At 42.4% G+C, this 26,176-nt stretch overlaps 1 protein-coding gene across 4 annotated transcripts; it reads right to left on the reverse strand.

Annotated features, from left to right (window-relative positions):
* Positions 1-34: 34 nt before the first annotated feature.
* efr3ba (EFR3 homolog Ba (S. cerevisiae)) lies at positions 35-26,176 on the reverse strand. 4 transcript variants are annotated; one of them, XM_048228554.1, is made up of 23 exons: positions 25,760-26,176; positions 20,223-20,299; positions 18,626-18,753; positions 17,953-18,103; positions 16,347-16,468; positions 15,939-16,085; positions 11,389-11,517; positions 10,766-10,844; positions 10,550-10,685; positions 10,186-10,344; positions 9,453-9,564; positions 8,305-8,356; positions 7,887-8,059; positions 7,538-7,613; positions 5,923-6,084; positions 5,581-5,706; positions 5,325-5,392; positions 4,334-4,461; positions 3,894-3,985; positions 3,360-3,408; positions 2,830-2,936; positions 2,457-2,506; positions 35-2,315 (listed from the first exon to the last, which is right to left on the reverse strand). In XM_048228554.1, exons 1-23 carry the CDS (start codon positions 25,890-25,892, stop codon positions 2,216-2,218), a joined length of 2,556 nt encoding a protein of 851 aa, XP_048084511.1. In that variant the 5' UTR covers positions 25,893-26,176; the 3' UTR covers positions 35-2,215. The 4 variants fall into 4 exon arrangements, with proteins under 4 accessions (XP_048084511.1, XP_048084512.1, XP_048084514.1 ...); XM_048228555.1 differs by lacking the exon at positions 25,760-26,176 and adding an exon at positions 23,888-24,285; XM_048228557.1 differs by lacking the exons at positions 18,626-18,753; positions 25,760-26,176 and adding an exon at positions 23,888-24,285.

The following is a 26,176-nucleotide window of genomic DNA, read 5'->3' on the forward strand; positions in this document are numbered from 1 at the left end:
CACACACACACACACACAAACAGTAAGACTTGTGTGTGATTTGATAAAATTATATCTTACTTATTTATTTTATATTCACATATAATCTTTGCACCATTTCCATACAACATATTTACATCACTGATTTAGCACTTCAAAGGATTAAACATTTATACAAAGTCAATTTTGAGATGAAAATGCCTTAAACAGTGCTCTTTTCTGAGTACCTGTCGGACAAACACACACACACACAAGAATGCTTAATGGTTTGTGCACAGTGAAAACATGCAGCAACTCAAAGGACGAAGTCTGCCACATACTTCCAAACATGTAAAAGTTCATTTCACAAATATGTTTTCTTCATCAAAACCATTGCACAATTGCACAATCTTCACCATACTCCCAGCAAACAAAACTGGAGAGAGAAAAAGAGAGAGAGTTGTGTTCTGTTAAGAGATCTTCTCTTCTTAAAAAAATAGCAGTTTCTTTAGCAGCAGGGTGGAAACAAAAGAGACTAATGATGAGGTTAGGACCAAAGCGAGACAGGCTTGTGAAAGGCAGCTATGAGAGCACTAACACTACAGCATATCAGACTTTACAGAACGACATCATGCAAAACGCATAGATCTCACTGAGAGACATGGAACACACGTAGTACAAACAAGAGGAAAGTGCATATCAGTCAACAACAGCTGGGGTAGGAGCAGCAAACAAACAAAAGGAATAATACCATCTAAAAATAAGCTCACGACAGCACACAACAAAGATGAGACAGGCAATCCAAGTAAGTAGCATGGAACACAACAGTACAACACAAACATGAGGTTAAATATGAGGTACGACATTTTCAGACGATGCAAAAGGACTGAGAGCAACGATTTAGTGTAATTGTTTGAATGATCACTTCATCTTTTGCAAGACCAACAGGCTACCTCTAGAAAACAAGAGGCAGTGGTATCATACACTGTGTCCTTGCTGCAGCTTCACACAATCCACTCCAAGCATCTCCCCGAGCTAACGACCACTTAAAGCTCAAATCACCTTAAACTAAATGGCAGATAGATGAGACACATTCTGTCATTACAATCATCATGTTCATCGTCGTTCACATGAGAGAAATATCTTTGCCTAGCTGAAATCCACTCCCACTGAGATGTTATGCTTTCCCACTCTTGAGATGAAATATAGTGTCTGAGTGTGAATTATAAGAAGCATGAGATGGAATATTGTTGATGTATATATCAGAGTATAGCAATCACTTAATGCCGATGACAAATATAGTATTTCACTGACAAAAAGAATTCCACGTTTCTTACAATAACATCAAAATGTAATTGAATAAACTTATTCAAATGAATCATCTTAAAATCTAACCCTGTAAAGGCATACCAATGACCTCTTGAGCTTTCTCTGAAGCTTTCCAGAAATAACCTTGCCAGTGTCTGTGTCTGTTCCAATGGCTTTGAGCTAATTCCTTTCAGGGATTATTGCTTCTCGGTACAAAATTATTGCAGCATATTGACACGCCACATATACTAGACACACACATGCACTACAAGATATGTACTGTACTACACTTGCACATGTCCCTACTAGGAATCTGTGGTAAAACAGTTGTCTTGATGAGAGACTACACAGAGAACACACGTGATGACTCTTCTTCATCATTCTTACATTCTTTGACAAAAGTTGAACGTCGACGTTTAAGGCAGTCTTCACTTTTTGTACAAGTATGCCAATTAATAGCTTCCACCGAGTATCTTACATATATGGATATCCATACAATTATTCTTGCACCTTACAAACAAAAGCAATGCACAAACAGACATTCCAAAGGGAGGCTACAGTGTGTAGCATTGAATACATTCGGCCATACTTCAGTGCCTTTTTTTAAGGTAGACATGAGTTTGCACTCTGCACTGACCCTGAACAACTAACATGATTGTACCCCAACAAACAAGAAGAAAACAACAAGCTCCTAACTGATTAGTGGCTTGTTCAATGCATCTAAGTGATTTCATATATATATAACTTCTTTTGAAGGGTTGTTGTATAATTCCCACGTAAATCCATTTTTGTTGTCGCCATCATCCATCATCCATCATCATCAATCTTCTTCCCTCAAACGTTTCCATGATGACACCTGCACACTCATTATCCTCTTATTCTGATGTAGGTGACAGATGCAACACAAACAAACAAACATAACAATGGGCTTCACAGACATATGGTTCTCTCAGTAGACGCAGAGGTCGGGGAACTTCATCTCGTAGACGGGTATGGAGCGGCTCTGTCCGTGTGCAGTAGAGACCGTTCCTGAGGGGCTCGGGGGTGGCCTGGGGGAACGGAGGTATGGGTTTAGTCCAAATGAGAGTTCAGTCAGAAAGACGTTGACACAAATATTTAACGTAACTACAATGGCAGAAAGGTTAAAGCTACATACTGTAGCTAGTTGTGATGCTTGTACTGTTCCATACCTGATTGTGATTTCAAAGATCTGGTTGAGTTTACTCTGCAGCAGTGAGGCCTGAGAGGGAAACACCAGTTAACAGTCATTCTGATAATCATCTTCATCAGTAGCAGCATTTTCATCATCATCATCATCACTAACATTATTATCGTCACTTTCTTCTTCTTCTTCTTCTTCTTCTTCTTCATCATCATTTTCATCACATCATCATCACTTGCTTTCCCTTGCTTTTGAAAACGTTGTGGATTTGTATGCCTTTTGTCAATGTGGTTTGTGTATTTTCTTTTCTGCTCTTTTAGTGCGTAAAGCTCTTTGGACAACGTTAGGGTGTTCTAAACTGCTACACAAATGAAATGCCTTGACTTGACTGAAGAGCTCACCCGTGCACCACAGTGTGCAGCGATCTCCTCAAAGGGCGCCGTCTGGAAGCGCTCCACCACCATCCTCCTGCGCTCCCTCTCCTGCTCCTCCATAGTCACGCTGTCCACTGAGGGAGCACAGGGAGCAGACGCCATCAGCCAACACATACGCTACAGCGCTACCATTAAGAGACCCTTACTTTATTGCCAGCGATTTCAACCAAGGTTAATGTTTTTTTCTGTCCTGCCATTGGGTATAGGCATAGGTATCACCAGACAGTTCTACGAGTAAGTAAGTTCTCTCCTTGATAATGTCTTGTATTAGCAATGAGGAGCTGAAAGTTCCATATGAATACAGTTAGTTAAGTAATTAAGTGCAGTAGTCTTAACAGGCAGCGGTAAAGGCAAGAATTAGGACATTTCTTGCATGTCCAGCTCAACAGTTGACCAAAAATTGTTAATCCTCAGAGCTTCAAACTCTTGAAAAGTTAACATACTGGTCACATATGATTATTTTTGTCAATGCTAACCGATCAGTGATCAATATTTACCAATAGCTTGCTTCAGTGTTTCAAAGGTGATCTGTTCAGTTGGAGTTTTCTGTGGGCACAGAGAAAAGAGCTTTCATGTGACTGCTGCAAAGCAAAGTTTAACCTGAATAGCTGGAGCACACACCTGGAGGGCAGGCCTTGGACTGTTTCTTATAGATAGAAATAGAAAACAGAGGACAGTCAAGGGCCACGCGCTCATTTAATATAGGATAGAAATGTGCTTACTACATCACTTATCAGGCTACACTGTCATTTATTTCTCTCTGAAATAGTTCTGCTTTCCACAAGTTTGAAACCTGTTTCTATGGTTATATTTGATGCTCACATTTGTCCACAAAACTGATATCTAGAAAGAGAGTTTTTCCCCATTCAATTACATTCAAGAATTTGACTTAAAGTAAAATATTATTTCACTTGATTAGCCCAATGAATGACCTCAAAAATAATTATTTGACGATCTTAGTTAGTAAATTAAGCTATGTGTTGTCTCTGTCTGTCTATCTGTCTGTCCATTTGTTCATGTGTCTGTCTCACCGGCTCTCTCTCTGGGCTGTGTCTGGAATCCATCTCCAGCTGGAGAGAGATGGTGTCCCCGATGCTCTTCCTTTTTGACAGCCTGTCCTCATCTGAAGGGGACAGACACAACAACCACAGGAAAACTCAGCCACTAATACACACACACGCATACAAACACGGCATGACCTTTCAATTGTGCGTCAGCTGTCCTTGCAAGAAAACAGTTTAGTTTTGCACTTCATTCAAGCTCAAATCCTTATTAATGTTGTCCGACATGTTATTTGTCTAATTGGATGCAATTGCACAGATCAAAATAAACTGAGAATAGCATTAGCAACACCAAGGTCATTGGTCCACTCAACAGCCACTGAGTATATTATGACTCTTTTCAGTATAAGGTAACTAGCCCCTGATGGAAGCATCTACATTAGGATTACAGGTAATCAGGCGGACCGTACCTGTTATCTGTGGAATGTAAGGAGTGGCCAGCCTCTCTGTGTTGTAGCCGCTCCCGCCCAGCGTCTCGGCTATTTTGGACTGCAGGAAGACAACGTCTCCTCCAGGCTTCGGCAGGCTCTCTGGCAGTCTGAGAGAGAGAGAGAGAGAGAAAGGGAGAGAGAGAGAAATGGAGAGAGAGAGAGAGAGAAAGGAGTAGCAAGAGAGAGGGAGGAGAGAAAAGGAGACAGACACACACACACACATACACAGAGAGAGGGAGAGATAGAGAGGGAGATTAAGAGCTACATAGGGAGACAGACAGACAGTACACAGCTGAGCCATCACAGTCTAGCATCATGAAACATTATTTTCAGATAACATCTTTAAAGTTGCATGAGGCAAGAGTGTCTGTAATGTACTTTCTGATCAGAGAGAGAGAGAGAGAGAGAGAGAAACCTCTCTGAAGCCAAACAGTGCCAAAGCTCACAGGCTCTCTGGATCTCAGAATATTGTGAAATATTTCTTTTAAAAGCCTTCAGCAAAGCCAGGGCAGATGTTACCCCCTTACAAATGATGCTCCATTGCTTCAGGGCGTAGAGGAGCAAGAGAATAGAAGAAGGGGCCGGACAGAGAGAGATAAAGAAGCACATGGACCCTGTATGGACCATGGCAGGGATACATCCTTTTAAAGCATCTTTCATATAGGCATTCATAGATGCCTCAGATGATTCACAGGAGTTTGAAAGAAAGTACAAGGAGAAATGGACAGGTATTTGCTTGCTCTGCAGTGACTCAATAGAGTCGATTAGCCGTATACAGGTAAGGGGGATGAAAGGCGGCTATTTAATATTGATCATCATAGAAAACTTGCGTCACTATTTCAGCTCCTGCCAGTGCAAATGCTTGGCTTACAATTGGTTTGAAAGTCCACTAAACCATGAGTCATCTGATAGAGAGAAAAATACGACGTAAAAGAGAGGGAAAATGGATTCTATTGTAAGGGCAGCTGACCTTGGTTTATCCAGGAATACATCCTCTGGCAGTAAGTAAGGGACCTCCTTCTGTCGAGCTTCAATCACCTGAAATGGAAATAAGGAAAAACTGTTGTTTCTGCGGATCATTTTCGAACAGATTGAGAAAGATATTGATTGAGAGACACTAAACTGCAACCATTTCTAAGATTTCTAAGTGACTATTTACATTTCTTAGTGACCACCACTTCATGAGGATCTGAATAAGATCTGGAAAGGAGAAAAAGGTGTCCAACCTCGTGTACGTGCTGGCAAAAGGTGGGCACGGTGGTCAGCTGGCCGATGAGGTTCAGGTAGGCAGCCGAGAGGGCATGAATGGCACAGCGATTATACACAGGAAGTGCCTCCTCGCCTGCCAAGTCCTGGGGAGAGAAACAAGGGCGCAATGGTGGTGAGTTGGAGGAAAAAGACCCCCACTCTCACCCCCACACACTACCTGCCCGCCCTTGGATAGAGCTGTCCTTTGGATGGAGGGCCTCCAGTTTCAAAATGAAGTGACCCGTGCAACCCCCTTTTTAAGACACCCACCCTCAGGCCGAGCTGTGCTAATCATGGGCAATGTCTAGAGGTGGCTGTACCTGCAGAGCCAGAGCCAGGCGGATGAGGTCCACCACCACCTCCTCGTTGGCCAGCTCCACAGAGAGGAGAGCCAGCAGGGAGAAGAGCGACTCAAAGTGGTGCTGGGCGCTGTTCTCCTCCTTGCACACCAGGTAGATGTGGCGGTAGAGCCTCTGGGCATTCTGTTAGGGCAGGAGAAGATGAGGGCCCAAGATGTTGTCAATCTGAACGGCAAGGCTCAACAAGCCTGCATTTTTGCAGTTTTTTGCTATTGGGGACAACAATAATACTATAATTCTAAGAGTGTGACGACTACTACTACTACTACTAATAATAATAATACTAATAAGAGTCCTTTTTGCAGATTTTATCTCTGCGTTTCACACAATACACCTCCTGTTGTTGATTCAGAAACCCTAACCCTAACTCTTGACCCTAAGAAAGTGGGACCCCATAACCCTGTAGTTATAGGAGGCATAAAGATTGAGCAAGTAGCGTCCTATAAGTACTAGGAATCCATGTTGACAATCAACTAAAATGGAATGTGCAGGTAAAGTGTCTCTGTGCCAAGCTGGGCTAGAGACTACACTTCTTACGCAGGTTGAGACTGATTGGTGTAAGAACCAACCAATTATGATACTCTTCTACAATGCTGTATTGTAAAGTTTAATCAGATATGGTATGGCTGCCTGGTTTGACCCTCTCACAGTACAGCTCAACTCTAAGGTGGATCAATAAAGTTTTCCCCTGGGGATCAATAAAGTATCTATCTATCTATCTATCTAGATTAGTAAACAGCGATGAAGGTAATGAATAGAAGGGATCACCCATCCCTTCAATCCATTTTTTGAAAAGATGATGGTAAACCAGGCACATAAAATTCTTGATGACCCAACTCATATTCTCCATACCGAATACAAGCTACTGCAATCAAGGAAGCGGTTTAGGGCCATTATCTATAAGAGCAACCGTTTTAAGCAGTCCTTCTCCCTACGTCGGTGGCTCTACTGAATAAAACAAGGGAAGGAAGGAAACATACATTTTAGAAATCTCCCTGGATCAGAGCCATGTCCTGCATGTATGTGATTGTTGTCCTGCATGTATGTGATTGTTGTTTACAGAGAAGGCACTTTACAGCCCAAGACAAATTTCCCCTTGAGGGACAATAAAGTATATCTTATCTTATCTTAATAATAATAATTATAATAATAATATGTTTATTTTATATAGCGCCTTTCTCAAACCCAAGGTCTCTGAAATATTTTTGTGCATCTCTAATTGTCACTTTATTGCATTTGTATGTATTTTCACACATACAACAATCAAACAATCAAAAAAGACAGGCAGAATGTGCAGGAATACTGTTACTGCTGCTTACTTTTTATCCTGAATAAAATCATTATGAATTATGAAAAGTTACATTTTGAACAAAGAAATATAAACTGCACTGCATGTAAACGAAGAAACATACTTTGGATAATACATTATTAACATACTGCATGCTGAAGCATTACTCTGGTCCCTCTGGTACATTGCAATGCATTTCAACACATCTTAAATATTTAATTGGATTAACATATCCTCATTTCATATTTTGTGTATATGTGTGTCTATGAGTGTATAGGAAGACATTACCTTTTTCATGAAGAGATTGTCCTGACGGGAGCATTTGTCCAACTTCAGTTTCAACACTGAGATATCTCTGATTATACTGAGAAACAGGAAGGTGGTGTCCATGTTAATGACATATTCCTATCTGGAATATCCTGAACTAGTGTACACCTGCAGTGTACTAATGTTGTCAAATTTATTCCACTATGAAATCATTCATATTTTCAGACTGATTTAATTAACATGATGATGTAACTTGTGTTAATGTGTTAATATATAAATATATAAATCTGTCATCTGTCAGATTATTCAGATGTTTGTTTCACTGTTTGTTTGTTTGTTTAGATTTCCCATCATTGCAGTGCAGCCTGACCTAATGGGGGAGAACTTGAGACGGTTGTCATGGCGATCAATGAGGCTGATGAGAATGTCCAGGACCAGCAGGCGGACCTCTGCGTCTTCCATCAGCGTGAAGGAGAGCAGTGGGTCCAGGAAGGACGTGGGCAGGGCCGTCAGCATGTTGGTGGTCTGGAAGCCCACGGTCACCTGCAGGCAGACAGGCAGGGAGAGCGACAGAGGGTGTGAGAGAAAGAGAGAGAAAGAGAGTGATGGAGATGGAGAGGGAGAGGGAGGGAGAGGTGAGAGGCCACCGAAACAGATGGAGAAGGGAGGAGAGGTCTGTCACGTTACGTGCGTATGTTTCAGTGTTGAGTCAAGCGTCTGTTATACAGAGACAGAATGCCATTCAGAATTAGTCAGGAAATGTTAAGCCTTTAAGAATACTACTGCACCTGAACAAGTGACTTGAGCAGCATGACTTGAATCATGCGACTGCCCTCAAACCTGTAAGAGAACAAAGGAGAAGCATACTGTTAGACAGGTCTCTCACAGGATCCCTGGGGCATGCAGACTGTGTCTCTTTTTCAACAGACACTTGAAACTCTCCCACTTAGTGAAGCACAAAGCTCGTCATTTATTCATGAGATCAACAAACACACTGGCACACGCATCCAAAATGAACTGGGACACTAAATTGAAATGCAGACAGGGTAGTCTATGCAAGGCAACAAATCCTGCATAAACGGGAACAGTTAATGGCCTCCCAAGAGGTCATGTCAGCGAGGAAAATTAGGTTCTGACTTTTGAACAGCTTTTGAAACAGCTAAAATGTGTAGTTACGTCACATTGCCAATCATGGGTACCAGTTCCATGTTTAAATGAGGCCATACATCATCAGTATAGGGAAGGAATACTAGAACCACACATTATCAATAGTCTACTCCAGAAGCCAAAACTAAAGTTATGTCCAGCCATATATCTGTCCCTCCAGCTGATGCTACCAATGACCTCTAACCCAGCATTTCATTGACCAACAAATTCAGACCACTGATTCAACAACAGGAAGAGAATGTTTTTTTAACATTGATTGTTCCACCCCAAGTATGTTGTACATAGTTATTATCCCGAAGAGTAAGTGCATTAATAACAGCAACATTACATGCACAACAGCACCCTGAACCAAAAGAACAGCAAACCTACAACTTCTCACCTCACCAAACAGAAATACTGTCTATCACTGTTTTAAATCAGAGAGATACTACAAACATCATTATTCTAATCCATGAATTATTATCATCAGTAGTCCACAAGCTACACAAACATCTTGACTTGTTTATGTTACACATGCAGTACAGTATATATCATTAAGCTTGGTTCAGAATGTACTGTATATGTCTAATCCATGGTGTGTATATCACATGCATGCATATGCATCATTTGTTACATATATCATATGTATGCATGCAAATGTCTATTCTACATCTCTACTCTCTGAAGCAGACCGACAGACAGGTGGAGCCTAGGCCTCTATGCTATGTGTCTAGTCTAGTCGGCTCGGGGGCAGTACATGCACAGCGCTGCTCTCAGAGGGTTCTCCCACCCTGTGTTGGCCGAGCCCAGGGCTGGGTACATGCCGGGCACCGGGATCTTCCCCATGATGAACAGCATCACCTCCGAGCGCTGGTAGGTCGGGAGCGTGCTGGCAAATGAGCCTGTGGACACACACACACACACACATGTAACCGACAGACAGACAGAGACACACACACACACACACACACACACACACACAGGATATATAGTATATTAATGTAACAACAGAGAGTGAATCCATATTATTTGCAACAGTTTTTAGTAATATTACTAACTAAATCCACTAATTTAATGTAAAGTTTGGTTGATCATGTCTGCATTTATCATAATAATAACAATAAACTATGCTCCTATCATAATATGAATCAATGTCTTTTTTTGTCTTTACCTATCAAGTGATTTTAAATATAATCATATGCATTTTGTTGCATTATGCTTCTTGCATTATGCTAAAGCGACTGCTGAATACCTAAACCATACACTCATCTGTGTCATCTACAGTATTAATGTGTACTACATAGCAGTGAAAGAACCCTCAAGCTGTAAGAGTTGTTGGTAATGATTACTCATGCACATGCACATGCACACGCGCCACACACACACACACACACACACACACACACACACACGCACACACAAGCATCACAGACACACATATACATGCACACACACATACACATACACGCACACGCACACACACACATACACACACACACACACACACACACACACACACACACCGATAGTCTTGATGACAGATTCCTGTAACTGTCTCTCCTCATGCTCTTTGATGATCTTAGTGCCGATGTTGCTGTAGTCGTAGGCGCCTGTGAGCTCATAGTCCACACTGAGGCGCAGCTGCTTCAGCAGGGTGTTGAACACCTCCAGCACTGTGGGCCCTGGACACAACACAGCACATTACTGACATCCCAACTACAGTTACTAATACAGCTTAAAAGTTAAACAAGTTAAAAGGTATCTACTAATGGTTAGGGGTCTAAAACCCTATTCTGTTCAGTTGCAATGTCCGTTATTTCCCCATGTTGATGACAGGGTCCCAGAGATCCCTCTAATGGTGTGAACATGTACTGCAGCTTCCCCTACCTACGGAGCCACTGGCTTCAATCACGGCAGCCTCAGAGAGCACCTCCACTATCCCAGCACGCACTTTGGCCGAGCTTTTACTGTTCGCATCCAGGTGGCCAAGCAGCTGTTGTATCACCAGGTGAGAATGCTGGGACTGTGGGGTATAATATAATATAATATAATATAATATAATATAAGTCTAGTCTATGTTTTAAATAGAATGTATTTTTTTACCTGAATGGAGTACATGATGATCTTGAAACAGCGCACTGCAAACGTTTTTTCCTCCCATAGAGAATGGTTATCCAGATGCCTTGAGATACAAATACATTTGGTGCAATCAGCATCCATTCATGTGATAACAATAAACAAACTGCACTACATATATGAAAAAATGAAAGCTCATTTTAGGTTGGAGAAGTTTGTATCTTACAACAATGTTGCATGTCATTTCACTGTGCTAGGAGTGTAGGAGTCAATACTGTATTTATTTTCAACAACACAATATATTGTTTTCTAAATAAAGGTTATAATATACACAGTCAATATTCAAATGTTTATGTACGTAAAATAAATGTTTGTTAGTTTAAATTTAAATTCATTTAAATTTGAAAACAAATTTTAAAATTAAATAAAAAAAAACACAATATACTGCACCATACTGAATCGTAAGCCCTGTATTATGATGTACCACAATGCACAGCCCTGGTGAGTTCTAATGCACCTTTCTTACTGTTATGGCTCCTGTAATCGCTGCACCGCTGGACTGTATTCTTCCTCTTAAGGTATCTGCTGCCACCTCACTACGCATACTGTAGGTGTACATGTGAATGCGTGCGTCAGCGGCAGTGACTCACATGAGGACGGGCTTGACGGCGTTCTTGATGTTCCCGTAAGCAGCACGGCCCAGCAGCTCCCTGAAGCAGCGCTCGGTCAGCTCCGCAGGACACTCCTTATCCTTCTCTGCGTCCGGAGAGGGGGACTGGCTGCAGACAACGCACACACACACACACACAAGGAGCAGAGAGGAGATACTGAGACTTCTCTACAGGGACATGGTAAAGCACATCATATTTGTGTTCTTTTATTTTTGTGAAATAAGATGAACATATCAATTATACACACATTCTCTAAACACATATGCATAGCACACACACACACACACACACACACACACACAAACACACACACACACACACACACACACACGCAAACAAACACAAAAAAGTTAGGGCCAGAGTAATACTATGCTGCTTTCTCTCACCAACACATGGTTGCCCTAAGGTGGAATCATATTTTATAATTACCATTTTCCCGCCTTCCTTCACTTTTCATCTTTCATCCAGTCTCTCCCTATGTTGTGCAAAGTCATCTATTTATAGTGGCATATTTATTACGCACTGCTACTGTAGGAGTCTGTGTTTGAGCTGCAAGATGCCATTTGGTCTAATCAGAAAATCTCTACTCAGCTCTCTCTCTCTCACACACACAGACACACACACACACACACACTCACACTCACACACACACACACACACACACACACACACACACACACACACACACACACACACACACACTGCACACTGCACACTGCAACATTCCCTCAATCAGAGAGAGAAAGACAGAGAGGGAGAGAGAGAAAGGATGAGCAGATGTAAAAGTATGTATGTTTGTAGGAGGAGGAGGAGGAGGAGGAGGGGGAAAGAGAATCTCTAGACATGTAATTCTTTAATATGGACTCCTTCACTGTGGACATATGCAATTAGCATACTGCTGACCGTAGCCTTTATGGCTCTGATAAGATTGCCCTGTTCTAACTTGTGCACTTGAGCCCTGCTTCATAGCATTACATTCTGTGCTAAGAGCATTCACCACTAATTATATCTGCATGAGTCATTCCACTATGCCTGTAATACACTTAAATCCACAGTGCCCACTGTAGAGGCCAGTTATCATAGTTAGCATAGCGAAGCGGCGGTCATATAGCTTTAGTCAGAAATTATTTTCTTCTGGATTTTGTTTTCTCCAGTGATTTTGTGTCAACGAACACACACACATATACACACACACACACCCACATAAAACAGTAGGGGATGGAGTAGGAGATGGAGACAAATTGATAAGTGTGATTCATTTTTGCGGGGAGAATGTGCAGGCTTGAGCGGCGGTCATATTTTGTAGCGCTTTGCGTGGGCGTCATGGGCGGCCCTTGAGGGCTCAGGCCCGTCCAAACAGGCCAATATGCCCCTCAACTGAGTTCTCTCCCTGACATAAAAAAAATCCATCTAAATATTATTAAGGCTATGATTGAAGTTAAATACACACTGATGTTGACCATTTAGCCTACTCAAAATGAAACATGACACGGACTGACACTTCTTCTGTCATCTATTCTACTGTTGATAGTGTGCCCAAATTGCGCGATGAAGAGGGATTCTGCACTTGACTAGGGTTTTTTGACACTGCTACATAAGAACTCCAGTAACAGGTCTCACGATAAATCTGGGAAGATAATGAAAAAAAAAAAAAAAACAATCAGAGCGTCATCTCACATTCCCTTTAACAACAGGCACGCTTGTTCCATAGCGGAATGCTATTATGATGGCGGATTTGCCAGGCGCAGCCAGGAACGGTTCACAGCGCTATAGTCAGTTGGGAACAGTTTGCTATTGATATTTCCTCCAAAATGTAATACAGAAATGTCACTTTCCATGTTATGGGATCACTCTCACTGAATCACGAGGTTATGAATGCATGGTGATATTTTTGCAATGTAATCTAACATTGCCTCACTATAGACAATGCAGATCTGTCAGATAAGTTCTCCTCTCCCGTGCTGCTGCTGGGGCATTTGGGTTAAATGGCATCGGCATGCAGTTCAACATCACGTCTCATTAAATCCTCTAATATTTCCTAATTTATGTCATCAACACATCCGTGATTCGTGGAAATGTGTTCGCTAGATTTGTATTTATTTATATTTATATGCTAGCTATATATTTATTTATATATAGTTTTTTCACATTGGACACCACACTGATTTCCCTTGTGTAGCAATATTTGTCCTTGTAATTATGTATGGTTTGGAGAAATGGGAACTGCGTCATATAGATGAGAGGAGCAAAGTGCATTGAGCAACACAGGCGCCAAAGCAAGCGCTCCTGCAGGTGTAAGCTACGGCTGTACCTTACCAACAGGCAACAACAAGAAACAGTTTCCAAGTTGACCTAACTTTCCAACTCTGCACAGTATCCCATTAACTGCATGACAGTAGGCTATTTACAATATTTATTTTATGTAAAGTAGAGTTTGTAAACACGTTATCATCAACTTAATGCACGCACAACTTTTGTTTGAGCAGGAGAGAGAATAACAATGAATGGACGCAGCAACTACAAAAATTGTAGCCAAGGCTACTTGCTGCTTTCTTTTACTGTCTATGGTTGCTGGTTAACAGCACATAATAAGCTTATTTAAGCAAATTCACAAACTCAAGACTTCAAGGCCATCATGGATATAAATGTTTTTTGAAAAAAAAAACCGAAAGGATGGAGGGAACATACAGTAGCAAAGTTTGGAGTTATTTCAGATGGGCTACAACAAGGTAGGCAAAATTGTGGTGCTTGTCAAAACCTTAGCGCAGCTGGAATAATGCTTAGGCTGATGTTAAAGCGCACACGATATTTAAAGCCATACACAACGGTAAATTGGAACAAAACTAAAGGTAACTTTAGCCTTTATAGGGCTGTATAAAGTTGTCCAAATTAATAGGTCGTAATTAGGCGTTGTTGTTGTAAAGATATTGCACACCAGACATAATTTCACTGCATTTCTTACTTCCAGTAACTATATGCATGTGACAATAAACTTCCTTGTATCCTTGCATGTAGATGTACTATATAAGCTACTAAATTTTTAGTTGACCAATGCACAAACAAAACCAGGAAACGGACAAATATTATCAAGGCTTTGAATGTTTCCATCTGTGCACAGGGTGTCTGTAGATCGGTGTGCATAGCATTCATTTCTGCAGGCCTGTGGCCATGCATGCGCCCTTAAAATAGCATCTGAATTTGCACTACTGACTTTAGACCAGGAGGTTCCTGGTCTGTGGCGGAATTGTTTTCTGAAACTGCCAAATTTCAACAGGGACCGTTTGCGTCGCAACACGCCCCCCTTTTTTCACTGAAATGCCCAGCACATGTACCTGTGGAGGGAAAATTCCAATATGCGCTGACTGCAAAACAGGAAAGACAAAAGCGCGAGTATACAAAGTCAATTGCGCTGGTGTGCAAGATAGCCCGTATAGTGCTTTGGGTCATGTAGGCTACTTTAAAAGGGGAGATGGAATCGCGCTTTAGCGCAACACAGCACGGGTCTTAAAATGCTTTATCCGGAGGAAGACATTTTTGGATGCAGTGACAAAAAGCCTATCATGGGCCTGGCTGGGAAATGTGTCAGTTGTGGAGTCAGCATTCGTAGCCTGTCGTTGCAAAACAGTACCTCTCCAAATTCAAAAACAGTAGACTAACAGTCAATAAAAATAGACTGTCAGAGCAGCACAAAATACTAAAAGCCAGGCCGAGTGTCCTGTTCGCTCTTAAACTTTCCATCACATTTGGTGCATCTACCTAGCCACTTTGTGATTGTGCTAGAATTTGTTCTGTACTTGATTGATCCCATAGCCTATGTGCAATGTTGCGCAGTCGTAATATCAGTATCTGCAATTTGCTTTTGAGCAGGATCTTACAAGAACATTTAGAAATGAATGGAGACACAGTGATGATGAGATTTCACACTCAGCTGTAGCCTGCTAGTGGTGAGTCAGTTATAGCCTATATACTTGTATTGTAGCCTATGCAACGCTATTCTATTAAACGCTATGACCGCTATGTTCTTGCACTATTTCCACCATGATCATATTGTTTCAGTTATCCAAAAGGCCCAAAGAATGCTCTTTATTATATGGCAATTTTGGAAAAGTAACTAATTCAAGTGAGGTGAGGTGCACCTCTGTCAGTGCTCATGGCCCCCCACTCTTTGCTCTCTGGCGCCGACCCTGCATCTAGTTATCCATCTTATACTGTATGCCCACACAAAGACACCAGATTCCCAGTGATAAAAAGTGATGCTTCTCATATAAAATTATTACATACAAGGGCTGCCCTGCTACACCCACACACACACACACACACACAAACAAATAATTTATTTTGTGATACAAAACTAGTGTTCATAATCCTACAAACGCGTTTTTGGTGTCCTTAATTGAATGGCAACTGATGGCTAATAGTTCATGTTAGTATATATCTATCTATTAATTCTAACATAGTCGGAGATATTTGGGATATTTCTGCCGACCCCCCACGCCATGGAGCAGTGGAGGCCATTTCCCTGCCCTTACCTCTCAATGGCCTGGTACTGCAGGTTGTAGAGCAGAGAGGGGACGATCTTGTCCATGTGCTGCGGGTCCCAGATGTTGGCCTGCAGCTCGTCGTTGACCGTCTTCCTCACCACCCCCTGCAGACCTCGGATGCCCGCCATGCGGATTCTGGCGGAGGGAAACCCACACGCACAGTGAGTCTGTGAGCCTGCGTTTAGTCTGCTTCCCTTGCACACTCTCCTGTCGCACATGCCAGCCTGATTAGGCACTCGAGACTCATTTAGCACGTTTCCCACTAATCAGGAGAGGAGTGTAAGCGGAAGCTGTTGAGTGCTAATGTGGAGCCTTTGGAGTGTGGTGGTGTCGAGGGAGTGTGTGTGTGTGTGTGTGTGGGGGGGGATAAAAAAAGTGTGAGGTGTGTTTCCTCACTTGATGCGGATGTCGGGATCTTCGTAGCTGGAGTGACACATCTCGCTGAAGCGCGAGACAAAGAAGTCATAGCTGCGGTGGTAGGAGGGTGTGTCTTCCTCGATGTTGGCGAACTTCACAAACTGAGAGAAGAGGTACAGGAAAACATTCATCAGGATGTGTGGTAACAAGTGACAGGTGCAATCAAAGCTTAAAGAAACAAACAAAAAGAGGTGGGGGGGGGGTATGACACATCTGTCGCAAGTGGATCAAAGCCTGCATAGAGATCTGTGAGTCAGCCTATTTTGGAAAACTTTTTTTGTTATTATTTTTTTTAAAAACATCTTGGAGAGATGTTAACGTCCGTGACTAATGCGCTACACTCCACCACCATCATATTTATCGGAAATGCAATTTAAGCCCTGGTCCTGGCTGTCCTAGATCTGCGAAAGTAATCTCTCGTTAATCTTTAAGCCTTCATATTTCTCTCTCTCTCTCTCTCTCTCTCTCTCTCTCTCTCTCTCTCTCTCTCTCTCTCTCTCTCTCTCTCTCTCTCGCTCTCTCTCAGGATCAGCCTTCCTGTCCATTTGGCCAGCTGTGATGGTTCTGCAGAAAATGGACATATTTGCGCCAACACACAACTTTCTTGGGTTTCTGCAGGGGATGAGAAATGACGTGCCACCCACAAACACTGTCGACACTGTCAAAAATAACGGCCCATTGAAGAATGGGAAGAGTCATAACCGCAATAGATGTGTCCTTTACTACTATGCATTACTGTGAGAGGGCTACTTTGTCATGTTTGTTTTGTACAAGCTGCCAGTCGTGGTGGGGTTGTAACAAGTGCAAATATTGAGTACTGTTTGGTAAGGCAGGCAGCCTTTATGGAAGCAGGCTGTCACTGGCATTAAGGATACGGCATAAGATGCTGGAAAGGGATTGGCTCATGCCGTAATGACATGTCAGAGCGATGATGAGGCCTAATGCCGGCAATCTCTCTCTCTCTCTCTCTCTCTCTCTCTCTCTCTTTCTCTGATTTATTTTTTCCTCTTTTCTCCCTCCTTTTTGTTACTTCTCTCACTATCTTATCTTCTGTCTCTTCCACTGTCTGTCACACACACACACACACACACACTATGATTCTGGGATGTCAGCCATCCAGCATAATCATATTGAGCTGGGATCTCTCCTTTCCCGTAGTAGTTCCGGGTCAGCCTTTCTGGCCCGGGGGCAGCACCCCACCCACACACACACACAGAAACACACACGTCCATCTCCCACATACTAACACATACTGCTGATGTTCCTTCAACCTTGTTGCCATAGGGACGCCATTAAAATACTAACAGTATACAAGGACCAACACACTGTGATTCCTTTACAGGTTTTCTCCTCTTCAGCTGTCTCATTGTAATTGCTGGGCCTATGAACATCCCTGAGGTATCTGCACAGAATGGAATTGATTTCTTTGTAATAATTTCCTTTTCCTTCTGGACATTCAAATCAGGATTTCGGAGCAGGCTGACACATGCCGATATACAGCATCCACATAAGGAGCTGTCACTGAGCCATGAACCCTGATGTGAACTGAATAATAAATGGATGCCGGGTGGAGGTGTGAACTTACTGAGTTTGTCCCCAGGATCTGCAGATTGGGCTTGTCGGCCTCCAGGAGTTTGCGCACCATGGTGAGGAAGCTCTCCACAAAAAGGTTGATGCTCTGGCAGTGGCACGCCATCAGCAGCTGGTCCAGAGCCTCCATGGCAATGCACACATACCTGTGACACACACACAGATGTATACACACACACACACACACACACACACACACAGGTGTACACACGCGCACACACACACACACACACACATAATTATGCATTCCTCTGTTTTGGTGGGTGAGGTGTAATGCTGTAACATATTTTTTGTTAGTTCTCAGTTGTCAAAGGGCCTTTTTACTGATGTAAACATCATTTGAATAAAACTGTAACTTGGTGAAATCAAGTCTTTCTACAATTTATACAATAGATTTCTGTCATTAAAACTAGTGTGAACACAGCCCATCCTGGCACACACTTACTTAATTATTGCATTTGTGCAAGGTTTTCCACAACGGCTGCCATTCCCTTTTACTTTTGGCTGGCCGACACTTTTTTCCATTGCAAAATGAGGCAGTTCATGAGTCAAGACACACAGCCATCTGGAAAAGCTCATTGGAAGATTTGACTTCCCTGTCACACTGCAAACCAAATGTCACGTGTTGTTTATATGAGTTGTTTGTTAGTACACATTACACAAATCACCCATATCTGTGGCGGGCCACGTCTCGAGAGAGGCGCTCTGACAGGTACGCGCCGATGCGGTCAAGTTTTTCCGGAGCAGAAAGGGCGTAAAATGTCAGCTTCTCCATGTTGGCTTTCACCAGGCCGTCCTGCACACAGTCACACAGGGCGGGGACATGACGGAGCTGTTTATAGGCTTTCAGGAACACAAGAGCCATTCATTTCCTTCAGTGAGAATCCTTTCTGATCCCTCCTTTAATAACATGTATGTAAGGCAGTGTGTGTGTGGAGTGTTGCTGTTTTCCCCCGCCCTGCTTTTTAGGAAGTGCCACAGCCTGATTAAATAAAAGATCTATATACCACTATGAGACTTAATTCCATTACATAACCCTGGTGTTGCCAGAAATAGCCCTGGTGTTGCCAGAATCAATGTGGCTGCTGGAAAATATATGCTGGATTTCATTTCAGTTTTCTAACACGGAGGGCAATGACCTGTAATCCACAGTCTACTGAACTAAAAACACTTGCTGCCTTCATATGACATTTACCAGAGGGCTTTGCTGTTGCAAGAACAGCATACCAACTGCATTTCAGCATGATATCATATAGGCCTCCATACGATAGGATTCGGAACATTAACATAATATGTTACACTATTTTTTGTGCCAACTGCATAAGCCACAGACAAACTTTTACACCATTTATTTAAAAAAAAAATATATATATATATATACAACTTTTGCTTGAAAGCAGATCTTTCCTTCTGATAATGTTTTTATTGTCACTGTGGTCTTGTACCTAAGATCCACTAAATAAAATAAATTCAATGCAGATGTTATTTGTTATTGTATTGTGATAGTCAACCTCTATTTAATTTCAGCTTATCAACATCCACACTGAAATAATTCTGACATTTCCTGATATTTGTTTTTTGCGTAATTGCAAGGTATTGCAAGCCCTGAAGCAGACAATCTACTCTAAACAGGAGGCTCCTGCTTCTATTATTCCATCGCATGCATGAAGAGATCCTCTGTGTGTAAGGTAGTTGACCTTTGACCAACATGTGCACACAGAACATCATCCCTAGAGTTGTGGAACATCCACCTATCTTGTTCTACTGTTGTGAGACTGGCTGGAGCCAGCTTTGCAGGAGGAGAATAGATCAGTCTTATACACATGAGTAAATAAACAACTTAATGACCTAAACTGTGTGAACTAAAGTGTGTATTTTTGGAATGACCATGTTTGTCCTTAGGTCACCCGAGAGGAGATGATGTGGAATCACCTATACCAGGTTACGCATATACAACACAGTAGATTTATCAGTGCATTGATTTTTTCAGGAGGAGTGTTCAATGATTCCTGTCCAAGTCTGATTTGCAGCAAAAGGATTCTCCTCTGGGTGCAAGAGCTGACATAGATCTCTCCATAATGGAAAATATTCAGCAAGGACATTTAAGATGTCTTATATGTGTGTTATAATTAAACCAGATAGTCTACATACTGTAATTCCAATGAAGATTTTAATGTGATCTCCAAATGCTGAGATGCAGTTTTGTGGTGTTGTTGACATAGTGGCTTATTTACTAGCACATCCAGGTCTTGGGGGCAGTCTTACCTCTGGATCCTCAGGGAAGATGTTGTCCACAAGTCTTTTGTACCGGGGTCGCAGGGCCCCACAACATCCACAAATACCTGGGATTGGGAAAACAGGAGCCGGGAGAAACAACACAAGGCAACAGTGAACCTTTCAGACTTCCACTGGGTTTTACTGTGAGCTTTATTAACAATCAGTTAAAAGCCTAGTTTAAAAGAAAAAGAACCACCCTCAAAGGAACCAGCTTCATCGTCATCATCATCATGATCAGTTTAGCTCATTTCCTGTGTCTCTGCATTGACTGACTGTAGCCATAAGCAGTTGTTGACTTAATTGATTAGCTTAGCTCGTTAAATAAATTGTAGGGAGATGCAGACTGTGCCAAAGTGATTCAGTTTACAGAAAATGGCAATCACTCTTCCCTACTCTTTCACCGCGATTGCAGTTTCTGACACACACACACACACACACACACACACACACACACACACACACACACACACACACACACACACAATAAAAATAAAATAAAAACAACCAAGAAAACAAGGCTACTCAAATGCAAAAAGCACCGTATGTAAAGTGTGAATGATAACAAGCCTGGGAAATCTTTCTGTTTGCCAACTCATTCTGCCCACCACTGACAAATCAGCCCCAAGGAAGAAAATCTTGTTTGCTCTGACAAGCAGCCCTTGCACTAACTAGATCAACAGTGCATTCGTGCCCACCCCCACCTATGCTAACGCGTCAGAGACATGGCATCGTGGTCCTGAGGGGGTGAGATTTTAAGAATTAATTTGCCCATGATTAAGAGATCCAAAGATCAAACAGCATGGAAAAAAAGAAGAATAAAAAAGAGGCCAACCCTGAGCAGCAATAATCTCATTATGCAAGCTGTTTGGCCAGGCAAGCCACAAGCGCAACAAATATTAGCTATAGTAGACACTGACAAAATTTAAGATTTGGTGCCTTTTCTTATGATTCAGGCACAGAATAGCTTTTCAGAATCAGACCTCCACTATTTTTATTGCAATCAGACTACCGGACCAGCTATTAAACTATTCATGACTCATAAATCTTCCATGTCTTATCTTTTCTTTTTTTCCAGAAAGACACCTCCCAGGAGCCAGCCATGCAGGCGTTCTTCTGCCCTGAAATGATTCTTCTTCTGTGTCTCCTGCAAGCGAGGAGGCCAGAGCACGCTGCCGACTCTGAAAGAAGCGTGAGGCCGTGGGCGAGAAGCGCCAGTGAGTCACCCAAAGACGCGGCGGCAGCTTCTTGCTCACCACTCTGCACTGGCTCTCTGTCTCTCTCTCTCCATCGACTGTGTCTCTGTATGTGTGTGTGCGTGTGTGTGTGTATGTGTGTGTGTATGCACGACAGAGCCTACCCCTAAGATAGACAGCAGACACCACAGACAAAGAGATGGCAGCCATAACAGATGCATGGTTTAGCCCACCTTGCTTGTCCACTACCTCCTCGACCGTGAATTATCTATCACAGGCTGACGTCTTAAATCTCTCCTGCTGTCACTAGGACAGCCAACAGTCCTGGCCATGGGAGACCACTTGTTTGTTCTAGGGACGAAGAAAGAGGGGAGATACTGACAAAATGAACCCTGATGATGAAAACTGAAATGCTACTGACAAGGAGAATATGGAGAATGTTTTTTCCTCTCCATCTCTCTGACTCTCCTCTCAATCCTCTCTGTCTTTCTCTCCATCTCTCTGTCTCTCTCTCTTTCTCACCCTCTCTCTCTCCTACTCCAGGTAAGTTCCTGCTGGCAGCCTTCCGTGTTGACAACAGCATAAATACTGTGGCCAGAGGGCTGAGGTCCGTTTATGCCCCTCATAACTCTCTTTTCAGCGTGTACTCATTCACATCATGTGGGCCATAGAATTTGGCTGCAAAGGAAATGTTGCACCGGAGGGAGGCCAAGGATCAGGGTCCAACAAACGTTGCAGCTTTGTCACAGCTCGCAGAAGGAACGTTTAAATCACTCTTTATGTTTATTTTTTTTTTTTTAATGAATGGTGACATTACTATCCCTTTCAGCCCACCTGCCCCAGGAAGACAGCTACATGTATACACAAACAATTCAATTTAGTGTTAGACTTAATAAACAGGCACTTGGGAGCCTGCATGTTTTTTTTAGTCCCACAAAACATACATCACGTGCTGGTGCCATGATGAACTATGCCTCTGCTGCACGCATGCCACATCTGGGAACCGTTCAAAATGAGGCAATTGAAAGACATGACAACAGGATTAGGCCTATGTTACAAAGGCAAGCCGAGCTTCCCATTATTCCTGCCACCAAGTAAACAAAAGGAATGGAAACCCTGGACATGAGCCAACTTAGAGCATCGCTCAATACTACTACTTTGCTTACATAACACTGTGTGCATGTTCATTAAAGCAGTCCTGTGTAACTGCAATGGGAGGATCTCTTTTTCTAGGATACAACACTAAATATAGCCTGCAATCCCTTTGAAACAGATTTTTTTTCAGACAAGTCCAAGGTTGATGCAGTACATACTGTAGTTCTGGGGGCAGCACACAGACTGTGCTTACTGTAGCTTCTCCCTCCCACCACAAAGCCATTTGAGAGTGTGAAATGCAACCACACACCTGGCCAGGAAAAATGTCCAACAAGAAGCAGTGTCAGATACCACCACAAAGATTTGGTGTTCCATAGGACGACTGTTGTTTGCATATGATACTGAATTTTATGGGTGTATTTCACGGATACACAACTGAATGTCATAACTTATAGCTTTAGATTACATGCTTGATTAGATTTCATACAGTATGGTAAAAAAATATTTCATATCAAATAAATCAGAAACTGTGGAGTTAGTCAGAATAGGACAGTGCCACTGACTAGCCAACCATACGTTTGTTTAAGAGAGCTTTTCTGCTGTATTTTGTGACAGAGGAATACAATTTCTAAAAAGGAGTGATGGAGCTCCAAATTCTAAGTAAGACTTAGACTCAGAGCATGTTTTAATTACAGGAGGAGTCTGGGCTTCACACCAGAAAGTGGATTAAATATGAAATCTTCTATCTCCTGGGAGTTGCCAGAAATAAGTTCTTTCTCGCTCAATCCCTCTGTGTGTGCATTTCAAAGAGCAGGAAGTAACAACCGACAGTGTAAACAAATCTGGGGCCAGTCAAAGGTCATATATGTTTCTGTCATTGACTATCATACCAGCTTAATAACCAGCCTGATTACAGACAAAAGTACTGAACAACAATCTGCAACCACATTTTCTAAATTATTATTTAAGATTATCCATGAAAATGCAGTTGTTACCGGAAAGAAACTGGATAAGATATTTTGCGCTGCTCTGTCAAAAACACTAGCCTCCCATGGAAAACACATAATTCCCCAAGCGCAGCTAATGATAAAGATGCAATGAGGAGAGAAAACAGTCACTGGGTCTCAAGACAGGGAAAACAACCACACCAACACACCACATCACAATCACACACACACACACGGCGCACACATGCACACACGCACACACACACACACACACACACACACACACACACACACACACACACACACACACACACACACACACACACAGGTACGGACACCCACAGGCTGGCTGAATGTTCACTCTCACATTATGCACACACAATTGCCCTTGTACACAGTGCAGGGGAACTGTCCTTACCGTACATCGATGGAAACGCCGCTGATATTCCACCCTGCTGCTCTTAGCCTGAAGCCTATTCTGTGTCAGAGCGATGCTCTCTGTCTCTGTCTCTCTCTCTCTCTCTCTCTCTCTCTCTCTCTCTCTCTCTCTCTCTCACACACACACACACACACACACACACACGCAAACAGTCACGTTCTCAACAGTGCACACACTCACACACGGTGCATGTGACCAGACTCCATGACCTTGGATTTTCCCAATAGCGTGGCACCGCTTGGCTCAATCTCCCAGGAACAATGCTGGCTGCACACACACACACAGGTGCAAAAACACGCGCGCACATGCACGCTTGCCGCACTCTCACTCACCACACACACACACACAGACTACACGCATTCCCGTCACAACCTCACACACACGCCCCCTACCCAATCATGCATAACAAAGACAGAGCGGGGGGCGGGGATTGGGGGGGATGGGAGGGACAGCAGAAGTGTGTGTGTGAGTGGGTGCAGGAACCAGTGAGGGAGGGAGAGAGAAAAATAAGGGAAAGGAGAGAATCTACTGGTGAAACCAGACATCAGTCTTCTTTTTCTCCTCCCCCAACCCACCCCAGCCCTACTGTGGCAGCATCTCTACAGCACATCCCAGCATCCTACTGAAATCATTACAGTGCTATGGATTGACAGAGGGCTGTGGTGAAATTACCCTATGTTTAGTGATGGTTTATTTTAACCTGAATTTAAGTGTATTTTACTCTGATGGATTAAGACTAGGCCTATAGAAAAATAAAAAATAAAACATTACAAATTCATTATAATGCTGCCTAAACAGAAAGGATATATTCCCATGAATTAATGTTATTTTGATGTTATGTTTACCTCAAAATACAATAATGATTTTTTTCATGATTTTTTTTCAATCAATAAATTAATCTTATTATGAGGTAGAGTTTACTTAAAATATATATAAATGAATAAACATTTTTTATATTTTTAATAACACTTTTAAGTAGCCTAGGAGCTTTAGTTGATGTAGAAAAGACTGTGTGGGGCCTGTATGATCCTTGCCATGTGAACTGGCTCAGTGTTAATCTGGTTGTGGCACAAATCATAACACAAGAAAATTAAATCCCTATTCTGGACACAAATATTTACTGTGTTTTCATTAGGGCCTAGTCACACAAATCTTTTTGTAAAACTATAATGAATTAATTTGCTTATTATTTCAATGTGTATTCCATAGGCCTAACTTTTGATACCTTTTTCACATTTGGGGCAGCCGTGGCCTACTGGTTAGCGCTTCGGACTGATGACCGGAGGGTTGCCGGTTCGAACCCCGACCAGGGACTGAAGTGCCCTTGAGCAAGGCACCTAACCCCTCACTGCTCCCCGAGCGCCGCTGTTGTTGCAGGCAGCTCACTGCGCCAGGATTAGTGTGTGCTTCACCTCACTGTGTGCTGAGTGTGTTTCACTAATTCACGGATTGGGATAAATGCAGAGACCAAATTTCCCTCAAGGGATCAAAAGAATATACTTATACTTTTATACATAACTTATTGCATTTTTTTGTTTTACCATGAGCAGAATTGTCAGACCTTTTCAAAGACTTCAACCCAAATTCACATAGGCTAAGTTTACATCAGGTCTGGTAAATGTAGGCTATTTCATAATTCCATAGCCTAGGCAGATTTTTTTAGACTTTCCAGACCTGGGTTAGTAGCCTAAACTGTGTCATGGCAGTTCTATCTTAGACAATGGCATTTCATTTTAGGCCTATATCTATCAATATGAAGATATATTTTTAACTGCACTGGACTGAGATCATTTAGAGATGACTGAGTAGAAGCTAGAGAAATTACAATACAAATTTTACAAGTAAACTTACCACCACCAACCTGGTGATCCAAAACTGTGCAGCAATCCAACAACAGTGTTCGAGGACTTGGCAGATTAGGGAAATTTGACAAAGTTAGCCAATATGGCATTCTTGGCATATGTGGCAAACGTGGCAATGGCATCTTCACAGTAGGCCTATTCCAGCTCCTTACAGTGTTGAAAAATCATGGAGGGGCATTGAAGGTAGGTGATCCCATTTACAGCTCAGCTGCCAGCAACTTTTGAGAGTTGTTAGAGTTCTTTCAGAGCTGACCCTCCTCCTCTTTCCCTCTGCCCCTCCTCCCTCCCTCTCTCTCTCTCTCTCCCTCTCTCTCTCTGTCTCCCCTCAACTTCAACTCTGGAAAAGAAAACGAAGGGCTCAGGAAACTACATTCAGACTTTGTGACGAATCTGCAAACGTGTATAA

The sequence above is a fragment of the Alosa alosa genome, chromosome 19 (genome assembly GCF_017589495.1).
Source record: "Alosa alosa isolate M-15738 ecotype Scorff River chromosome 19, AALO_Geno_1.1, whole genome shotgun sequence".
Taxonomy (NCBI): domain Eukaryota; kingdom Metazoa; phylum Chordata; class Actinopteri; order Clupeiformes; family Clupeidae; genus Alosa; species Alosa alosa.